This window comes from Vombatus ursinus, unplaced genomic scaffold (genome assembly GCF_900497805.2).
Source record: "Vombatus ursinus unplaced genomic scaffold, bare-nosed wombat genome assembly UNPS02011591.1, whole genome shotgun sequence".
NCBI lineage: Eukaryota > Metazoa > Chordata > Mammalia > Diprotodontia > Vombatidae > Vombatus > Vombatus ursinus.
The window spans coordinates 5,384,457-5,402,208 of NW_020951369.1; the positions used below are offsets into that span (position 1 = coordinate 5,384,457).

The following is a 17,752-nucleotide window of genomic DNA, read 5'->3' on the forward strand; positions in this document are numbered from 1 at the left end:
ACATTTTATTGCTGGCAAAGTTTAATTATTAACCCACGCGAAAACCTACCACAGGTTTGCACACAGTTCATGCCCAATAAAACTTGATCGACCAACATAATTTGCCAGAGGGAGCATTAATGCTAACCCTGTCTTCCAAAAGTGCAGATTACAGCCTTTTACAAGAAAAGAAGGCTGTACTTCACAGCTTAAATCAGAGAAAATGGTAGTCACTGTCCAAAAAGGCAGAAGAACGAAGGTGCCAACTATGAAAAGAAAAAAATGCAATAATTCAATCCCTTGTCGAAATAGACACAGACTGAACTAAAGTTGCCTTTACGTCAGTTTTCTTCTTTCCGATCAAAAGGGTATCACATTGCTCCTAGCTCTGATGTCTGTGAGACAAGTCACACAGGAGCCCGGCTGTACCACAAGTACTTCAGCAAAGATCAAAAAAGCAGCACCAGACCAAGACATCCAAAGTGAAATTACACTAAGTACCTTCATCTGTCCAAGACTTCCAAAAGAGGGGCAGCTAGGTGGTGCAGTGGATAGAGTGTCGGACCTAGAGTCAGGAAGACTTATCTTCCTGTATTCAAATCTGTGTGACCCTGGGCAAAGTCATTTAAGGTTGTTTGCCTTAGTTTCCTCATCTGTAAAATGAGCTGGAGTAGGAAATGGCAAACCACTCCAGTGTCTTTGCCAAGAAAACCCCAAATGGGGTCGCAAAATGTGACTGAAACAACTGAACAACAAATCTATAGGACCCTCCATCACAGAAGTCAGTGTCAGCACACATAAATAAAGTGGAAGCCTGCCAGTACATGGCTCAGAGATACTTCAGGGGCACCTGAGTCCTGGATTTCTCTGTACCTGGGGAATAGGAGACCCAAAATTAGCAGACAGAGAAACTCCAGGGGGCTCAGAAACCTATAGTACTCTGACCACAGACATGTGTGAAACAGCAGGCCGGGTTCTGAGTGTGAGGCTCCAGGAAACATTAAGACTACAGCACTCTGATCTGAGATGTTTCAGGTGGCCTTGAAGCCTGCAAGACTCCGTGCCAGGAGGCAGGAAGCCCAGGGTTCTCAAATAGGGTAGGGGAGAAGGAAGGGTTAGAAACCCCTAGTGGTCTGAAAGAGGATTTGGTTGCATCAGTGCTGTGACCAGGAAATTCCAGGGAAGCCTATGCTCCAGAGGTCCCTATACATTAGCACTTTGAACTTAGACAATCCAGGAGGTCTGATACCTGGAGCGCAGGGCACCGAAGGAGGAGGCAATTAATGGCAATAGCTGAGGTAATTGAAGTCAGGACCAAATAGGACTTGGCTATTCTATCTCCTCCTGTCTCACATGAAGAGGTGGCCCTGCTCCTTGCCAAGGCAAACCCCTCCACCTACACAAGTGGTCCCAATCCATCTTATCTTTTCTTTTTCTTTTCTTTTTTCTTTTTTGCTTTTTGGTGAGGCAATCGGGGTTAAGCGACTTGCCCAGGGTCACACAGCTAGTAAGCATCAAGTGTCTGAGACCAGATTTGAACTCAGGTCCTCCTGACTCCAAGGCCAGAGCTTTATCCACTGTGCCACCTAACTGCCCCCATCTTATCTTTTCTAATAGACCGCACCCTCTACCATTCTCAATCTTTCACTCATCTTCAATTCCTACCTACTAATTTTTTTTCTGTCTCCTACAAACACGTTCATATCTCCCCACTCTCAAAAAAACCCTCATTTGATCCTTCCACCTCTGCTAAGCCCTTCCTTCCTTCCTTCCTTCCTTCCTTCCTTTCCTTCCTTCCCTCCTTCTCTCCCTCCTTCTCTCCTTTCCCTCCCTCGTCTACCTCTGTCCACATAGGGTATCATACCCTTACCTTCAGGTGCTGTGCCCAAAGGAATATAAATTTTGATTGCTAAAACCCTGCAAGATATTTTGGGGATTACAGGTTAGATTTCTCTTTAAGGACCATGCCTTAAACCGTAATCACTCTGGTTTTCATTGATTGGCCAACAACAGGTCCCAGGCCAAGCCCTCCTTGCTCACTGTTTGGGCCCTGATTGGTTCAGAGTGAGTGTAAAGAGCAATTGTTTCTGTTTTGGCCAGAAACCCTAAGGGTCATCCCCTCCCAAACTGTTCCCCGCCTCACTTTTTTTTAGACTAGGTAAAAGAGGCCGTTCTTACTTCATTTCTTACCTAGCCTTTATCGTTGAATGGGCTTGCCTCAGTCAAACTGAGACCTGGGAAAGACCTTAATTAAAAAAGGCCAAGGTCTCCTACTGCATCCAAAGCCATTTCCAGTCATCCTGATCTATATCTTGCCACTGGACCCAGATGGCTTCGGAGGAGAAAGCGAGGCTGGTGACTTTGCACAGCTCTGCCTCACTTAAATCTAATTCACTTGCATGTCACGGCATCACCTTCCTTGCGTCTTCGAGAATGCAGGGCAAACAACAAGCCTGCCCACCGCTGTTCTAGATCTCTTCTGCCCTTTGGGGCTAAACTCCTCAAGAAGGTTGTCTACAACAGATGCTCTACTTTCTCTCCTCTAACTTTCTTCTTAACCCTTTACAATCAAGCTTGACCTCACTGACTGCACCAAAACTGCTCTACTAGTGATCTCCTAATTTCAAAATCCAACGGCCTTTTCTCAATCCTCATTCTTTTTGGTAACTCTATAGCCTTTGAGCTGTTCATTACCCTCTTCTCCTTTATATTTTCTTCTCGATAGGTTTTTGGGATACCATTCTCTCCTGGTTCTCCTCCTACCTATATTACCACTTCTTTACATTTTCCTTTGCTGGCTCTTTATCCACGTCATGCTTTCTAAGTGTCCCATGAGGCTTTTCTGTCTTCTTCTTTTGTACTATTTCACTTGGTGATCTTGGTGCATTTAATTATCATCTCTAAGCTGATGATTCTCTTTTCTTTTTTTTTTCTTGGCAATTGGGGTTAAGTGACTTGTCCAGGGTCACACAGTTCGTAAGTATCTGAGACTGGATTTGAACACAGGCCATCCTGACTCTGGGGCAGGTGCTCTATCCACTGTGCCACCTAGCTGCCCCTGATGATTCCCAAATTTATCTATCCGGCCATAATCTCTCTGCTGACCTCCACTATCACATCTCCAACTGCCTTTCAGACATCTCTAAATAGATGTCCAAGAAGACTTCTTAAACTCAACATGTCCAAAACAGAACTAATCATCTTTCCTCCTAAATCCTCCCAATCACCTAGACTTACAAACTAGGCAACATCCTCAACTCCTCACTATCTCTTACCCTTCCCATATCCAATCTGTTGCCAAGGCCTGTCGATTTCACCTTGCCAATATTTCTATTGCCACCACTTTGGTGCAGGCTCTCATCACCTCACATTTGTACTATTTAACTAGCATGGTGATTGGTCTGCTTGCCACAAATCTTTGCCTACTCCAGCCTATCCTCTATTCAACTTCCAAAGTGATTTGCCCAAAATGTAAGTGTGAACATGTCACCCATCTATTTGATAAACTCCAGTGGTGCCCTATCACTCTCAGAATCAAATACAAAAATCCTCTGTTTGGTATTCAAAGCCCTTTATAACCCAACCCTACTCTTCTACCTTTCTAGTCTTCTTACACCTCACACTCCCCTACATACTTTCTCATCAGGTGACACCAGCCTCCTTGTTTACCTTGAACAAGACCCTCCATCTCTAGGTTCCAGACGTTTTCTCTTGTTCTTCCCCATGCCTGGAATGCTCTCTCACCTCATCTCCTCTGGTTTCCTTCAAATTCCAACTTTTGTCCAAATCTCTCATTTTATAGAGGAGAGAATCAAAGCAGAGAGAAACAAAGCCCAGGAAAAAGTCCTCTCCCTCTTCCAGATGTTTGCTCTTCAAAAAGTGAAAGACTGTTGTACTTCCTAAATCTTCTCTTTTCCTACTTAAACAGTACTATTTCCTTCAAACATTATGCCTAGGAAATAGCTTTCGGACTTCTCATCATCCTCTGAGGATTGGGTGCTCTTCCTTAAACACGGTGCCCAGAACTGCATCAAAATAATACAGAAGTTGTTTGACAGAGTTCCCGTGGCACCATTTCCCACCAGCTGCTCTACTTTTGGACCTCTTTGGACCTCTCTCTCCATCGAGGCCTCCTGCTAGTATCTTCTCCTCTACCTCCTGCTTTTCCACTTCCTTTTGTGTGTAGTCTTCCCCCAATAGATTTTAAGCTCCTAGAGAGCAGGCATTCCCTTTGTTTTTAGTGTTTTTATTTATATTTCCAGGGCTGAGCACAGTGTCTGGCACAGAATAGACATTTAATAATTGTTTATTATTGCCTTGCTTGTTCTCTTTATTATACTTCTGCTTTTGTTGTTTAGTTGATTAGTCATGTCTGACTCTTTGTGACCCCATTTGGGGTTTTCTTGGCAAAAATACTGGAGTGGTTTGCCATTTCCTTCTCCAGCTCATTTTACAGAAGAGGAAACTGAGGCAATCAGGGTTAAGTGACTTGCCCAGGGTCACACAACTAATAAGTGTCTAAGGACAGATTAGAATTCAGGTCCTCCTGACTTCAGGCCTGGCACTCTATCCACTGTGCCACCTAGTTGCTCCATACTCCTGCTAATTTTGCCTAATTAAGCTTTTTTTGATAGCCATGAAACACCACTGACTCAGACTGAGTTTGGGAGCCAATTAATGTATTTTTCAAGTGCATTTTTAAACTAAATTTCTTCCAACTTGTAGCTTGATTCTTTAAACGCAAGTAAAAACTATATACTTATTCCCATTAATTTTTATCGGGAGAATTATAAAATCACAGCATCTTAAAACTGGAAGGAATTGTAATAATCTATCATAGATTAGGAAACCGGGGCTAAAATCGGTGAGATGACTTGGGCAACGGCACATATCCAGTAATGGTTTGCCAGGATTAGAACCCAGATAAATGGGCAAAGATAGACGAATAAAAACGGTAGACAGACAGACAGATAGAAAGAAAGACTATGAAGTGCTTACTAGGTTAAGACACTTACATCCTGGGAATACATACACAAGGGAGCAAATACAAGTCCGTGCCCTCAAGAAGCCTACATTCTAATGGGAGAAGACAACAAAAGGAAGCTGGAAAGGATGGAGGGAAAAAGAAGAGTATCATCATAGTGGCAAGGCAGTTGGTGAGAAGTAGGAAAAGAAAAGACCACAGAGTGAATTTAGGAGTGAAGTGAAGCATTTCTAATATCCTTCCTCAAATAGTGGTTGGGGCAATGATTAATCATGTATTCTTTCTACCACACAACATTGCTTCTCTGTTAGTTTTGTTCTGTCTAGATGATTGGGTTCTTTCTAAACCTCAATCCTACCTATTTTTATAGATTTTTTTTAACCATTCTAGCCATTTTTCCCCTAGTTTATGTCATCTGCATATCTGATAATTATGCCTTCTCTGGCTTTAAGTCATTAATAAAAATTTTTTTTAACAGAACAGGGATGAGGACAGAGTTCTGGACTATGGCACTATAAATCTTCCTCCAAATTGACTTTGATCCATTAGTCATAAAGTTATGAGAGGCTCTGTTTACAGCCTTATTTAATTACAAATATCTGTAGCATTTGACTGTTAACACCAGTGTAACGCCAGAAGTTAGTTTGCACTGATTTATTCTTAATGAACCCATATGGTCATCTGGTGATCAATGATTACTTTCTGTCACTGCCATGATTCAGGGAATATGCCCCCATGACACCACATTGTTTAATAACTTCAGTTGGATGAATAGCTTTTTACATATACCTAATTAACTTACTTTAAAGGGTTTTGTTCATTATTTATTTATTGGGCACTTGCTACATGTTTAACACTGCCTTAAATTTTTTTTTAGAGAAACAGAGAAGTATAAAACATGAGCTCAAAAGTTTATAATCTAGTTTGTCAGACCAGGTACATACATATGAAAAGTCAACAATTAACCCTTTTCATATACTCCCTTTCATGCACTCTGTGTTCCAGCCAAATTGGATTCACTCCCCCAAATTCAGCATTCCATGTTCCTATTTTGTGGCTTATGGTTTGGCATAGCTCTAATTGCCAAGAAGTTTTTTCTTGCATCTAACTAACACTGGTCTCTTTGCAACCTTTATATATTGTTCTTGACAAAACCGAGACTGTATGACTCAATTCCCATAAGCCATCTGCCCTGCCTGGAAAACACTCCTTACTCATCTTTGCCTTTCATAGTCCCTAGGCTCAGCACAGGTGCTACCGCTTCTGACTTCTTCCCAGCAGTTACTATTCTTACTCTCCTAACTCATTCCTACGGGCTCTCTGTTATCTCTTCACTCTCTCTGTGTGTATGTACCACATTTCTCACCTTGTCAAATCTCCCTAGCTAAGTAGAATTATGAACTTTTTGACAGCAGGGAATCCTTCATTATTGTTTTCAGAAAAAAAAAATTTTTTGCCTACATTTTCACAAACCTCCAGGTAAATGTCCCCTTTCCTCTCTGCAATTAGACCGTGACTATAGCCACACTGATCATATCTTTAGCAAGGCATGGCCATCCCTAGCAATGCCCCATCTTGATAATATCAGGTGACAATGATGACTCAGTGAAAAGCTTTCTCTTGCCTCTATGGAGAGGGCGGTTTTGTTTCATGTAGAAAAAAACCTTCCAAGTTGGTGCTCTGTCCTTACAGTTCCTGACATGACCTATCCGTGAACAAACAGGTAAAATCTGTTTTGCTTTCAGAGACCATGCCGGCCTGTACTCAAGAAAGCATGGCTGATCATTTTGTAGAAAAGAATCCTGTAGATGTTTCTGTATTGTTACCTGCACTTGGTAGCTAGAATAGTGGCAAACATTCAAAGTTGGCAACAGCCTTCTCTGCCACAGTGAACATACTCTGTATTTGAGACTCAAAGACTACCACAATATTACTACTTCTCCAGAAGACACACACATACACACACACACACACACACACACACACACACACACACTCACACACTCTCACTATCTAATAATACAGGGGATTAGATTTCTATGAAGTGCTGCAGAGGATGTATATATTCTCCTTTTTCAGTGAAGCAGAAAGAGGATGTTGGAGGACAGCAAAAACAAAAATAAAATTCTACTAAAATAATTTCAGCCACCTATAAAATTAACTTTGAAGTGAATTATTGCTGGCTTTCTGTTTAGAGGGCCTGGATTCGAATTCTAGCTCCGCAACTTACTCTCTTTGTGACCTTGGGCAGCTCCCACCTTCTCTGGGCCACTGTGGTTCCCCATCTTTATTCTTTTTTTTTTTTTTTTGGTGAACCAATGGGAGGTTCCCCATCTTTAAAATGAGACAGTTGGATTAGCTGACCTCTGAGATCTCTTCTAATTCCAAATATATGATCCTATAATTTCCTGAAAATTAGTGTGAAGAGGTCACACCCAAAATCAATTCAATTCATTGATTAAATGGCTTTTTACATGCATGAGAGATAGAGTGATTGGAAAATTTAGATAAGACCTTGTGCCTCCCTTCCTAGAACTTACAATCCAGGGAAGGATCTCATGTGCACAGAAATAACCATAATAAATAGACTACATGATAAGCGTTTGATAGAAAATCTGAGCAAAGTGCTATGGAAAACTTGAAGGAGAGGAGCAGCTAGGTGGTGCAGTAGACAGAGCACTGACCCTGAAGTCAAGAAGACCTGAGTTCAAATCTGGCCTCAGACCAAACACTTGGCACTAGTTGTGTGACCCTGGGCAAGTCACTTAACCCTAATTGCTGAGAAGGGGGGGAAAAAAGCCACCCTGAAGGAGAAAAAGGTCATTACTAACAGTGTGGGGAAGGAAGGTGAAAGAGAAAAGAAGAGTTTCCTGGAGAAGTAGCTTTTGAGTTTGGCTTTAAAGGATGGGGAAAAATTGCAAAGGCAGGGAGAGAAAGCATTCAAAGCAGAGGGAACCAAATGAGAAAGGTACAAGCTTGGGGAAAGTGTAGTAAGTGCCTGTAATGGCGAATAGTTCAGTTTTCCAAGAACACAGCTGTGCCCCTAAAATGAGATTTCTTTGAAAAGAAAAACAAATATATTAGTATGTAGTTTAAAAAAAATCATAAAAACCGCATGTGGTTTGTCCACATTTGGAAAGAAAAAATGCAGCCTCTGTTTGGACCAGTTTAGTCCAAATGAAAGCCAGCATGGCAGAGTGCACAGAGGGCTAGCTTTAGAATACAGACTAAGGTTCAAATCTGGACTCTGATACATACTACATGTGCAGCATTGGGTAAATCGTTTAAGCTCTTCTTAGAGTTCTAAGACTATAAATTACAGGTGAATTAGAAAGCTGTGTTAGTGGAGAGATTTTCCACAATAGGGGTTTGCTATAAGTCACATGATAGGTCTGTCCCCCTTTCCCTTCATCCTTAAGGAGACAAAAAAAATATTTACTCAAGAACTACATTAACATTTGAAGCCAGTGAGAAGTGGTTTAAGTATATGTTTTCAGGTTAAGAACATATTTGTTTTGTGGATCATGTACACAAACAAGGGTGTGCAAATTATATAAATATGCACAAATACACTGCTAATTTCACAGCCCCCTTAAATTAAGGCTGGAATACAACTTTTTAAAAAAAAATCTGCACATCAGTTTTTACTCACTCAAAGATGGTTTATTTTATCTTATTAAGTTTTTGGTTTGGTTTTATTGTGTAGCTGACATTTGAGAAGCACTGATTCAGATATTTGCAAGTTACTGGAGTGGGGAAAAATTAGTGAAGAAATCTATTATTGATTTATACAGAATTATTAAATCAAAAATAAATACAAAAGTTTGAAACAGTAGAGAACTAATTTGGGAGCAGAATTTACATAATAATTTTTTTAAATGGGCTTCATTATAATTCTTTCGTGAGGTGACAAGTATAACAAACACTTTAGTGCCCATCTCCCTATAAGACTAAATGTTTATTTAAATTATTCTGTACAGGAGGAGACTGTCTGATGTGTAGTGCAACTGAATTTGTGTATGGTGGGGCTTTTAACAATTTTTTTCCCTGATTTAAATGATAAAGTAATAAACTATCATTAAAAATAAGTTCTGTATGAATGTCATAAAAATGACTTCAAATCCTGGAGGCTTAATTTATCTGGAATGCTACACAATTTGACATTTCCACATCACACCAGATGCAAATTTTGTTCTCTTCAGTAGGTAGATGGCATGCTCCAAAATCTATTAATAAAAATACATAACACTGCTAGTCTGCACAGTCAGAGATTCAAAATATATCTGAAATTTAGACAATGAACTCTTCTTTCCCCCCACCCCAAATCCCTGTCTTAGATGACTGACATTCTACACAACCAGGTAGAATAGTCCAACCCATGTACACCCATGTAGTCCTTCTGTGATTCTCCCAACTGGATGCCATCTTTCAAACGATTTCTCCCAGCACCTGTGTAAGGCTAGTAGCGCAAGTAATATCGTCCCCATTGTATAGATGAGGAAACTGAGGCTCAGAGGGGGTGAAATGACTTTCACAGGGGCACACAGCTAGCAAGTAACAGAGCCAGAATTTGAACACAGGTGTCCTGATTATGCAGTTCATTGCTTTCTACTTCACTATACATCATTCCATTGCTAGAATATAATTTGCTTTCTTATTTTTAGGCAATTGGGGTTAAGTGACTTGCCCAGGGTCACACAGCTAGTAAGTGTCCATCGAGCTGCTATTTTAAAACTTTATAAGGACAGGAGCTACGTCTTATTTATATTTTCCTCAGCATCTGGCACATAGCTCTACATACAGTATACTCTTAGAAAATGTTCTTCCTTAAGGGGTAGCTAGGTGGCACAGTGTATAGAGTACTAGCACGAGAGTCAGGAGGATCAGAGTTCAAATATAGCCTCAGACACTTACTAGCTGAGTGACTCTGGGCAACTCACTTAACCCTAACTGCCTCCAAAGGTGAAAAAAAAATGTTCATCCTTTGAAAAGAATAATATTGTATATGTCTTGAAATAGTTTTTTTTTTCCATTTTGATTTTTGTGTGTCTGTACTCCCATAGCAAAAGAACAGCAACCTCTAAAGACCAGGTCTACCAAACATAAACTCTCCTCATCTGTTAAATTAAGGAGGATAGACTAGATAATCTCTAATTGTTACTTTTAGTTCTAAATCCACATATGATATTATGATCCTAAGAAATTGACATGGGCCATGGTGCAGTAGGAAGAGCAATGAACTTGCAGACCTCAAGTCAAGTCCTGATTCTGTCATTTGCCAACTGTGTGACTTTGGGCAAATTGCTGAACCTCTCTGTGCCTCAGTTTTCTCATCTGTACAATGGGGATAATATAACTTATGCTTCTGACCGTACAATGATGTCTTAAGGAAAGCTCTTTGTAAAGCAATAAGAGCTATATAAATAAAATAAATTATTAGATTAACAAGTTAATAAAATTTTAAAAAATTATTGTTGTTAACACATAGAAAAAATCATTCTCTTTAACTTATTTGACAGAGTTCATTCAGATAGAAAAGATACTGGACAAATCCTGCTCTTATTCTTTTCTATCTGATGTTCTGTGGACTATTGCCCAGATGAATAAAATAACTGCTTTTTGTAGCTGAATAAAAGAATTAGGATTATAAGCTCATCTCCTATCAATTCACTAAAAGCATTCCTGGTACAACTCTAGCACCAGACAGTATGATGGGGATGATACATACCTCATCTTATTACCAGATGATTTTGATTTCTTCTGCTTGGCCTCTGAATTTTAAGTTTTTCATTCCACCCAACTTGCAGATTGTGAGTATCTGATGTAGTAGCATCAATTAAAATCTATTACCATAGATACTAGGGCAGTGAGGTAGCACAATGGATAGAGTACTGAACCTGAAGTCAGGAAGACTCATCCTTGTGAGTTCAAATCTGGCCTCAGAGACTTACTAGCTCTGTGAACTGGGGGCGCAAGGTCACTTAATCTTGTTTGCCTCAGTTTCCTCATGTGCAATATGAGCTGGAGAGGAAATGGATAGGTTAATGTTCAAAGTGGGTAGCTAGGTGGCACAGTGGTTAGAGTGCCAGGCCTAGAGACAGGAAGACTCATCCTTGTGAGTTCAAATCTGGCCTCTGACACCATTAGCTGTGTGACCCTGGGCAAATCACTTAATCCCATTTACCTCAGTTTCCTCACCTTGTAAAATATGGTGGAGAAGGACATGGCCAAATCACTCCAGTATCTTTGCCAAGAAAACACCAAATGAGGTCACAAAGAGTGAAAATAACCGAACGACAAAACAAAGCTACTATGTTTAAAACGATAATTAATTATCACCACAATAATGACTATATAATCATCTTGCCTAGCTAAATATTTTCCACTTTGGGGGCTGAAATACACTTTTTGGCTATCTACATTAATCAAATTCGCTGGAAACCTGCAAGATCGGCAATTCACATTATGCTGAATACATACAACCAAAGTGAACTAAGGTAAAGAATTCACATGAGGTTGAAATAGCCCTATATTAGGACATATGACCTTGTGCGCAACACATATAACCTTTCATTCTAAAGATAATAAGCTCATGCACTGCAAACAAACAGAACATATTAGAGCTATGAATCATTATTTGCAGAAAAGGTCTTTGTATCCAAACTACTGGAAAACAGATTCCACTTTGGAAACTGCTGAATGATTAGTCAGCATATCTGTCTTATAAAGATAATACAGGTAAAAATCTCATTTTTTTTCCCAGAATTTCACCATAACAAGGGATTAAATGCATGGAGGGTAAATGTAAGGGAATGCACCTAGAGATCACCAAGGCTTAGATTAGGTTTCTATAGTGTGGTCAACCATACCTAAAACTGAGTCTGCGCACATGACAAGACAATCTACACAGGCAGATCATCTAGAGAGAGGCATCTCTCTCTCTCTCTCTCTCTCTTTCCCTCTTCTCTCTTTCTCTTTGTTTTCCTCTACTCTCTCTTCTCTCTGTCTCTCTCTTCTCTGTCTTTCTGTCTCTCTCTCTCTCTCTCTCTCCTCTCTCTTTCTCTCCCTCTGTCTCTCTCTCTTCTCTCTCTCTCTCTCTCTCTCTCTCCTCTGTCTGTCTGTCTGTCTGTCTATATAGGAGAGACATTCTCTCCTATACCACCTCCTCAGCCCCTCGCTCTCCACAAGCTCTTTCGTTTTGACAAGGTCACCCCAGAAGCTCCCAAGTACCGGCTCAAGCTCTAACCTGGAGTCAGCCCGGATGCACTGGTAAAAAGTGGCCATCTTCCTGCCCAAGCCTTCAACTCTTTCATCCTTCTAGAGACCAGCCGCAGTGAGAAGAGGGTACCTCTCTATGTCTTTCCCCAGAGCAGTCAAGGAAGGCTTCTGGTATACTGTAGGCCATGCTTACTGACAGCCCTCCTTCCGTGTTGCTCCTCCAGAAAGCTCAGCAGCCAGGCCGGGCATCGCCCACAGGGTGCAAGCACTCTCGAGGAAGTATGGACGCTGCGAAACCCAGCCAAGCCCAGCCCATGGGGCTTTTGACCGGCCCAGTGAGATCTCCTGGGCAAAGAGTGTTGGCAACAGTATCTACCTGGTAAACACACTCCGCACTTCCTGATTTCACTCAGAGCCCCAAAGAGAGGCCAGAGCTGATTCCTGGCTTTAAGCATCAGGCTCCTCTGATTGGCATAGTTACCATTCATGAAATATAACAAACATAGGCTTTGTTTTATTGTACTCGCTTCAGGTGAGGGTGAAAGGCAGTGATGGGTGAGGTCACATTCCAGGTCTGATGTAGGGCTAATCCCAGTAAGAAATAAGATCTACTGTCTGTGGAGATCCAAAAGGGATAAGGGGCACCCCGCCCCAAGCCTGTTCTACCCACTCCTTCTGCCTTTTCATTCATATTTACCAGAAAGAACACATATTCCCACCTCTCTTCACTATAAACTTCAATTTTGTTAGGTTATTAGGTTGGCAAAAATACAGAATAAATTTTTTTCCCCAATTCTATTACTTGGTAAATTTGGTCAGTAAAAAAACAGAATAAATTTTTTTCCCAATTCTGTTACTGCAATTTCCCTCTCTAGCTTTGGTTTGTTATTAGTCACTGTAATTGTATCCAACTCTTCATAACCCCATTTGGGGTTTTCTTGGCAAAGATACTGGAGTGGTTTGCTATTTCCTTCTCCAGCTCATTTTCAAGATGAGGATACTGAGGCAAACAAGGTTAAGTGACTTGCCCAGGGTCACACAGCTAATAAGTGTTTGAGGACAGATTTGAACTCAGGAAATGACTTGACTCGAGGCCCAAAACTTAACCACTGCACCACCTCGCTACCCCCATATCCTATCCCTAGCCTTCTATAATAATCCTACAAACATTATCAGGCTTTCTGTTAATGATTCTTGAAACCTTCCCATTACTCCTATTATTCAGACACCTGTTTACTCCAGCCATTAGAGCAGTACTTTCATCTCCCACTCTCACTCCTAGAGACAGGGCTTTCCTCCAGCAAGCTAATTACTCCCATCTTTGCCAGACTTTTTATGTAGTACATAGAGAATCCCAGCTCTCAACAGAGATAACCATTTCTAGTCTGATTCACTTATGTATCCCACATCCTCCATACCAGCAGGATTAGTTCAAATTTAAGAGGCCTCTATGGTGAGCAGGGCCTCTATGTGTTAACTGCACCTGTCACTTCAAAAGAATAAAACTTCTATGGCCCAGCAGCCTGAATGCTACGTCACTCCAGTCCTGTCCAAAGTCTAATGTCTGTCAGTAGGGTACAGTCATGGAGTTTCTAGGGAACATGTGTAGTATTAAATGGAAGCTTCAGACCATCAGTTTTTTATCAATTATTACAATCAAGGAGTAAAGCAGTGAGAATTATTTTTTAAAATTTGGGGTTACAAAACAAGTTGCAATTTTCTATCTCCATGCCAAATGTTTTCATTTTTATGGATAAATGCAGGGTCCTAAATTAAATAGTAGCAGCTCACTCCTCTATTGGACTTTTCAGCTACAGGGTGCTTCAGGGACATCTTATCTCATCTATTCCTTTGCAATGTTTCCATTTCAATTTTATAGCTGAGAAAACTGAGGAAAAAGGCAATCATGATTAGAACTTGGGTCTTTTTAACTTAAGGGTAATAGTTTTCTTTTTTGTTTCTGACTATCCTGGGAAAAGATGGGAAAACAAAAATAGGATGAAAAGTTGAACCAGACCAAGTATTCACAAAGGAGATAGATCTATGCTAGCGGTAACACAAATATGACACAGATGAATTAATTCTCATGGCATCTGAAACAGGGAAGAATACTAAAGATTGGGGAGAGAGGCAGGTGCAGACTAGGGAAATCTTTAAACTTATTAGTGTCAAAAACAAAAAAAAAAGAGATGACCAATTAAATATTAATAACTACTGGCCTCAAGATATTTTAATATGAAAGGGAGAAAGGTCAGATGTGTACATTAGGAAGGTTATTTGGGCAATTATTTGAAGGAGAAGCAAGAGAGAGGAAGCAGTGAGATCAGCTACGATGCTGACAGTAGGCTACAATAGTCCAAGAATAAGTCAGGAAAGGCTTGAACCAGAGTAGCAGCAGTGAGTGGATAAAAGCAGGGACACATAACAAATATTGTATGGGTAGAATTGAAAGGAATTGACAAGTGATAGGATATAGGGCTGTTGGAGTCAATTAATATTTTAAACCTGTTGCTGTTCACTCATTTCAGTCGTGTCTGACTCTTCATGACCCCATTTGGAGTTTTCTTGGCCAAGACACTGGAGTGGTTTGCCATTTCCATCTCCAAGTTATCTTAAAGAAGAAGAACTGAGACAAACAGGGTTAAGTGATTTGCCAAGGTCACAGAGCTAGTAAGTATCTGAGGCCGGATTTGAACTCAGAAAGATGAGTCTTCTTGACTCCAGGTCCAGGGCTCTATCCACTGTGTCACCTAGCTACCCCACTATGATTAGTTATCTTTTAATGGGAGTAATTTCATGGGGGAAGAAGTAGCAGATTGTTGTTGTTCGGTTATTTTTAGTCCTGTCCAACTCTTTGTGATCCTATTTCAGATTTTCTTGGCAGAGATACTGCAGTGGTTTGCCATTATCTTCTTCAGCTCATTTTACAGATGAGGAACTGAAGCAAACATGGTTAAATGACTTGCCCACAGTCACACAGCTAGTAAGTGTATGAGGCTGGATTTGAACTCATTAAGATGAAATCTTCCTAGTTCCAAGCCCAGTGCTCTATCTATTGCGCCATCTAGCTGAGGTTCAAAATAAAGTTGGAAGGATGGTAGTAAAACCAATAGAAATAGGGAATTTGTGAGAAGAGGTAAGTTTAGAGTAGGAACATGCTAAATTGCATTTGAGGCATACTGAGTTAAGCAGGACATTCCCAGTGGAGATGTTGAGCACAAAGTTTGTGATATAGAGGAATTTAGAGGAGAGATTATGGATGGATATAGAGATCAGAAGTCATTACCAGCAATAGATGAGATCACCAAGAGAAAATATACAGAGAGAAGAAAGTGAAGGCCATGGACAGTCTTAGGCAAATCTAACCTGTCTGTGCCTCAAGGGTCTCATCTGTAAATTAAAGATAGTAATCATTGGTTCTACCTCACAAGGACAAGATATTTTAAGGATAAAGGATGAGTCATTTGCCCTGGAGCTTATAGGGTAGCTTACATTTTTTTTTTACACTTGTTTCAACATGACCTTAGAAGTTTTATTTTATTTTTTTTCTTTTCAACATGTGTTTTTAAACTTTGGGTTACAAAGATAGCTCACATTTTTTAAGAGGCCAGGAAGGAAGAGAGCAATGTTTAGATGAGCTGTCACCCTGTTTATAATTATATACCTTTAGTGACTCCATGTCAGGCAGCTAGATGATATAATGGATAGAGTATTGAACTAGGGCAGCTAGGTGGTGCAGTCAATAGAGCACCAGGCCTGGAGTCAGGAAGACCTGAGTTCAAATTTGGCCTCAGACACTTACTAGCTGTGTGACCCTGGACTGCTCACTCAACCCTGTTTGCCTCAGTTTCCTCATCTGTCAAATGAACTGGAAAAGGAAATGGCAAACCACTCCAGTATCTCTGCGAAAAAAACACCAAAAGGGGTCATGAAGAGTAACCCAAAACACCAAAAACTGAACTTAAGAGTCAGGAAGACAATTCAAATTCTACCTCAGTCACACACCAGCTGCATGACCTTAGGGAAATTATTTAATTTCTCTGTGTTCTAGTTTCCTTATCTGTGAAATGGGGAAAATACTAGCACCTACCTCATGGAGTTGTTGTGAAGATCAAATGAAATAACATATAAGAAGCACTTTGCAACACCTAAAGTGCTACATAAATTCTAGCTATTATTATGATTATTATTGTAAGCTATTACATATTTCCTAGCAGCTTGAGAATTTACCCCTGCTGGAGAGAAGCAGTCCAACGTCAATGCCCTTCTTAAATTGAAATGGATTCAGGTCAAACGTACAGTTCTACCATTTCCCAGAATCACTTTTTGAAAAGAAGAGGACAACAATTTGTCTTTAGCCCTTTAGCCTCAGTTTAAGTACTTAGATGTTTACATGCGGTATCTCCTCAATAGAATGTAAGCTCCTTGAAGGCAGGCACCATTTTTCATTTTGTCTTTGTTTCTACAGTGTCTTATATGTAATACTTACTGTAACAACACCTGGAATACCTACTTCACAGTCTAGTTGGAGGCGGCTAGGTAGCAAACTGGACTTGAAGTCAAGAAGACCTGAGTTCCAGTTCTGCCCCAGCACTTACAAGTTGTGTGACCAGGACAAGTCACTTAACTTTTATCTCACTTGGTTGGTAAAATGGGCACAACAATAGCACCTACCTCACAGGGTTACTGCAAAGATTAAATGAGATTTTATACACACACACACACACATATACATATATACATATATATACATACACATATATAGCATTTTGAAAATCTTAAAGTGCCATTTAAATGTGACTTACTGCTTAATAGATCTGTGATCCTGTTGATGTAGGTACTCTATTCAATGGTGCAAATTATACCTTTACATCTTGTGTGTGTGTGTTTTTAAGGCAATTGGGGTTAATTGAATTACCCAGGGTCACACAGCTAGTGTCCGAGGCCAGATTTGAACTCACAAAGATGAGTCTTCCTGATTCCAGGCCTGCTGGTCTATCCATTATGCCACCTTGCTACCCACTTGGAATATAAATCTATCTCAAATGCCTTTTTGTCCTTTTTTCTTGCTTCTGGCTAAAAAGCCCTGGGTTTATCATTATTATTATTGTCGTTGTTGTTGTTCTTGGATCTTTGCACAAGCCTCAGCTCACACTAGATAATGGAACTGTTCTTTTTTGGGGTGTGTGCTGAACTCCTTGGGTAGGCTGGTAAAGCCTGTGGATACCTCCTCAGAAAATTCATTTATTTTATTTTATTTTGTAGGCAATCAGGGTTAAGTGACTTGCCTAGAATCACACAGCCCCTAAGTATCTGAGGCTGCATTTGAATTTAGGTCCTCCTGATTCCAGGGCTGGTGCTTTATCCACTACATCACATAGCTGCACCTAGAAAAATGTTTTTAAATGCACAAAAATTACATAGGATTATAAAGGAAACCAAGTATATTGAAATACAGTGATAGAAATATTTTATAAAAGTATTGGAACCACTGCTCTAACAATTAGACTTCCCAATACTCTACAACTCTTCACCATTCTTTGATATTCATTAATAGTTTGGGTCCATGTA

At 40.3% G+C, this 17,752-nt stretch overlaps 1 protein-coding gene across 3 annotated transcripts in view; it reads right to left on the minus strand.

Annotated features, from left to right (window-relative positions):
- KIAA1211L (KIAA1211 like) overlaps positions 1-17,752 on the minus strand; it is a 162,167-nt gene that overhangs the window by 83,620 nt on the left and 60,795 nt on the right. For 2 of the 3 annotated variants that reach the window (XM_027856680.1, XM_027856681.1), the window contains exon 1: positions 12,210-12,466. The exons of the other annotated variant lie outside the window; for it this stretch is intronic. In XM_027856680.1, the coding sequence (XP_027712481.1) occupies positions 12,210-12,247 (38 nt within the window). In that variant the 5' untranslated portion in view covers positions 12,248-12,466. Of the gene's footprint in view, positions 1-12,209; positions 12,467-17,752 lie in introns of those variants that run through there. 3 annotated transcript variants of the gene reach the window in all.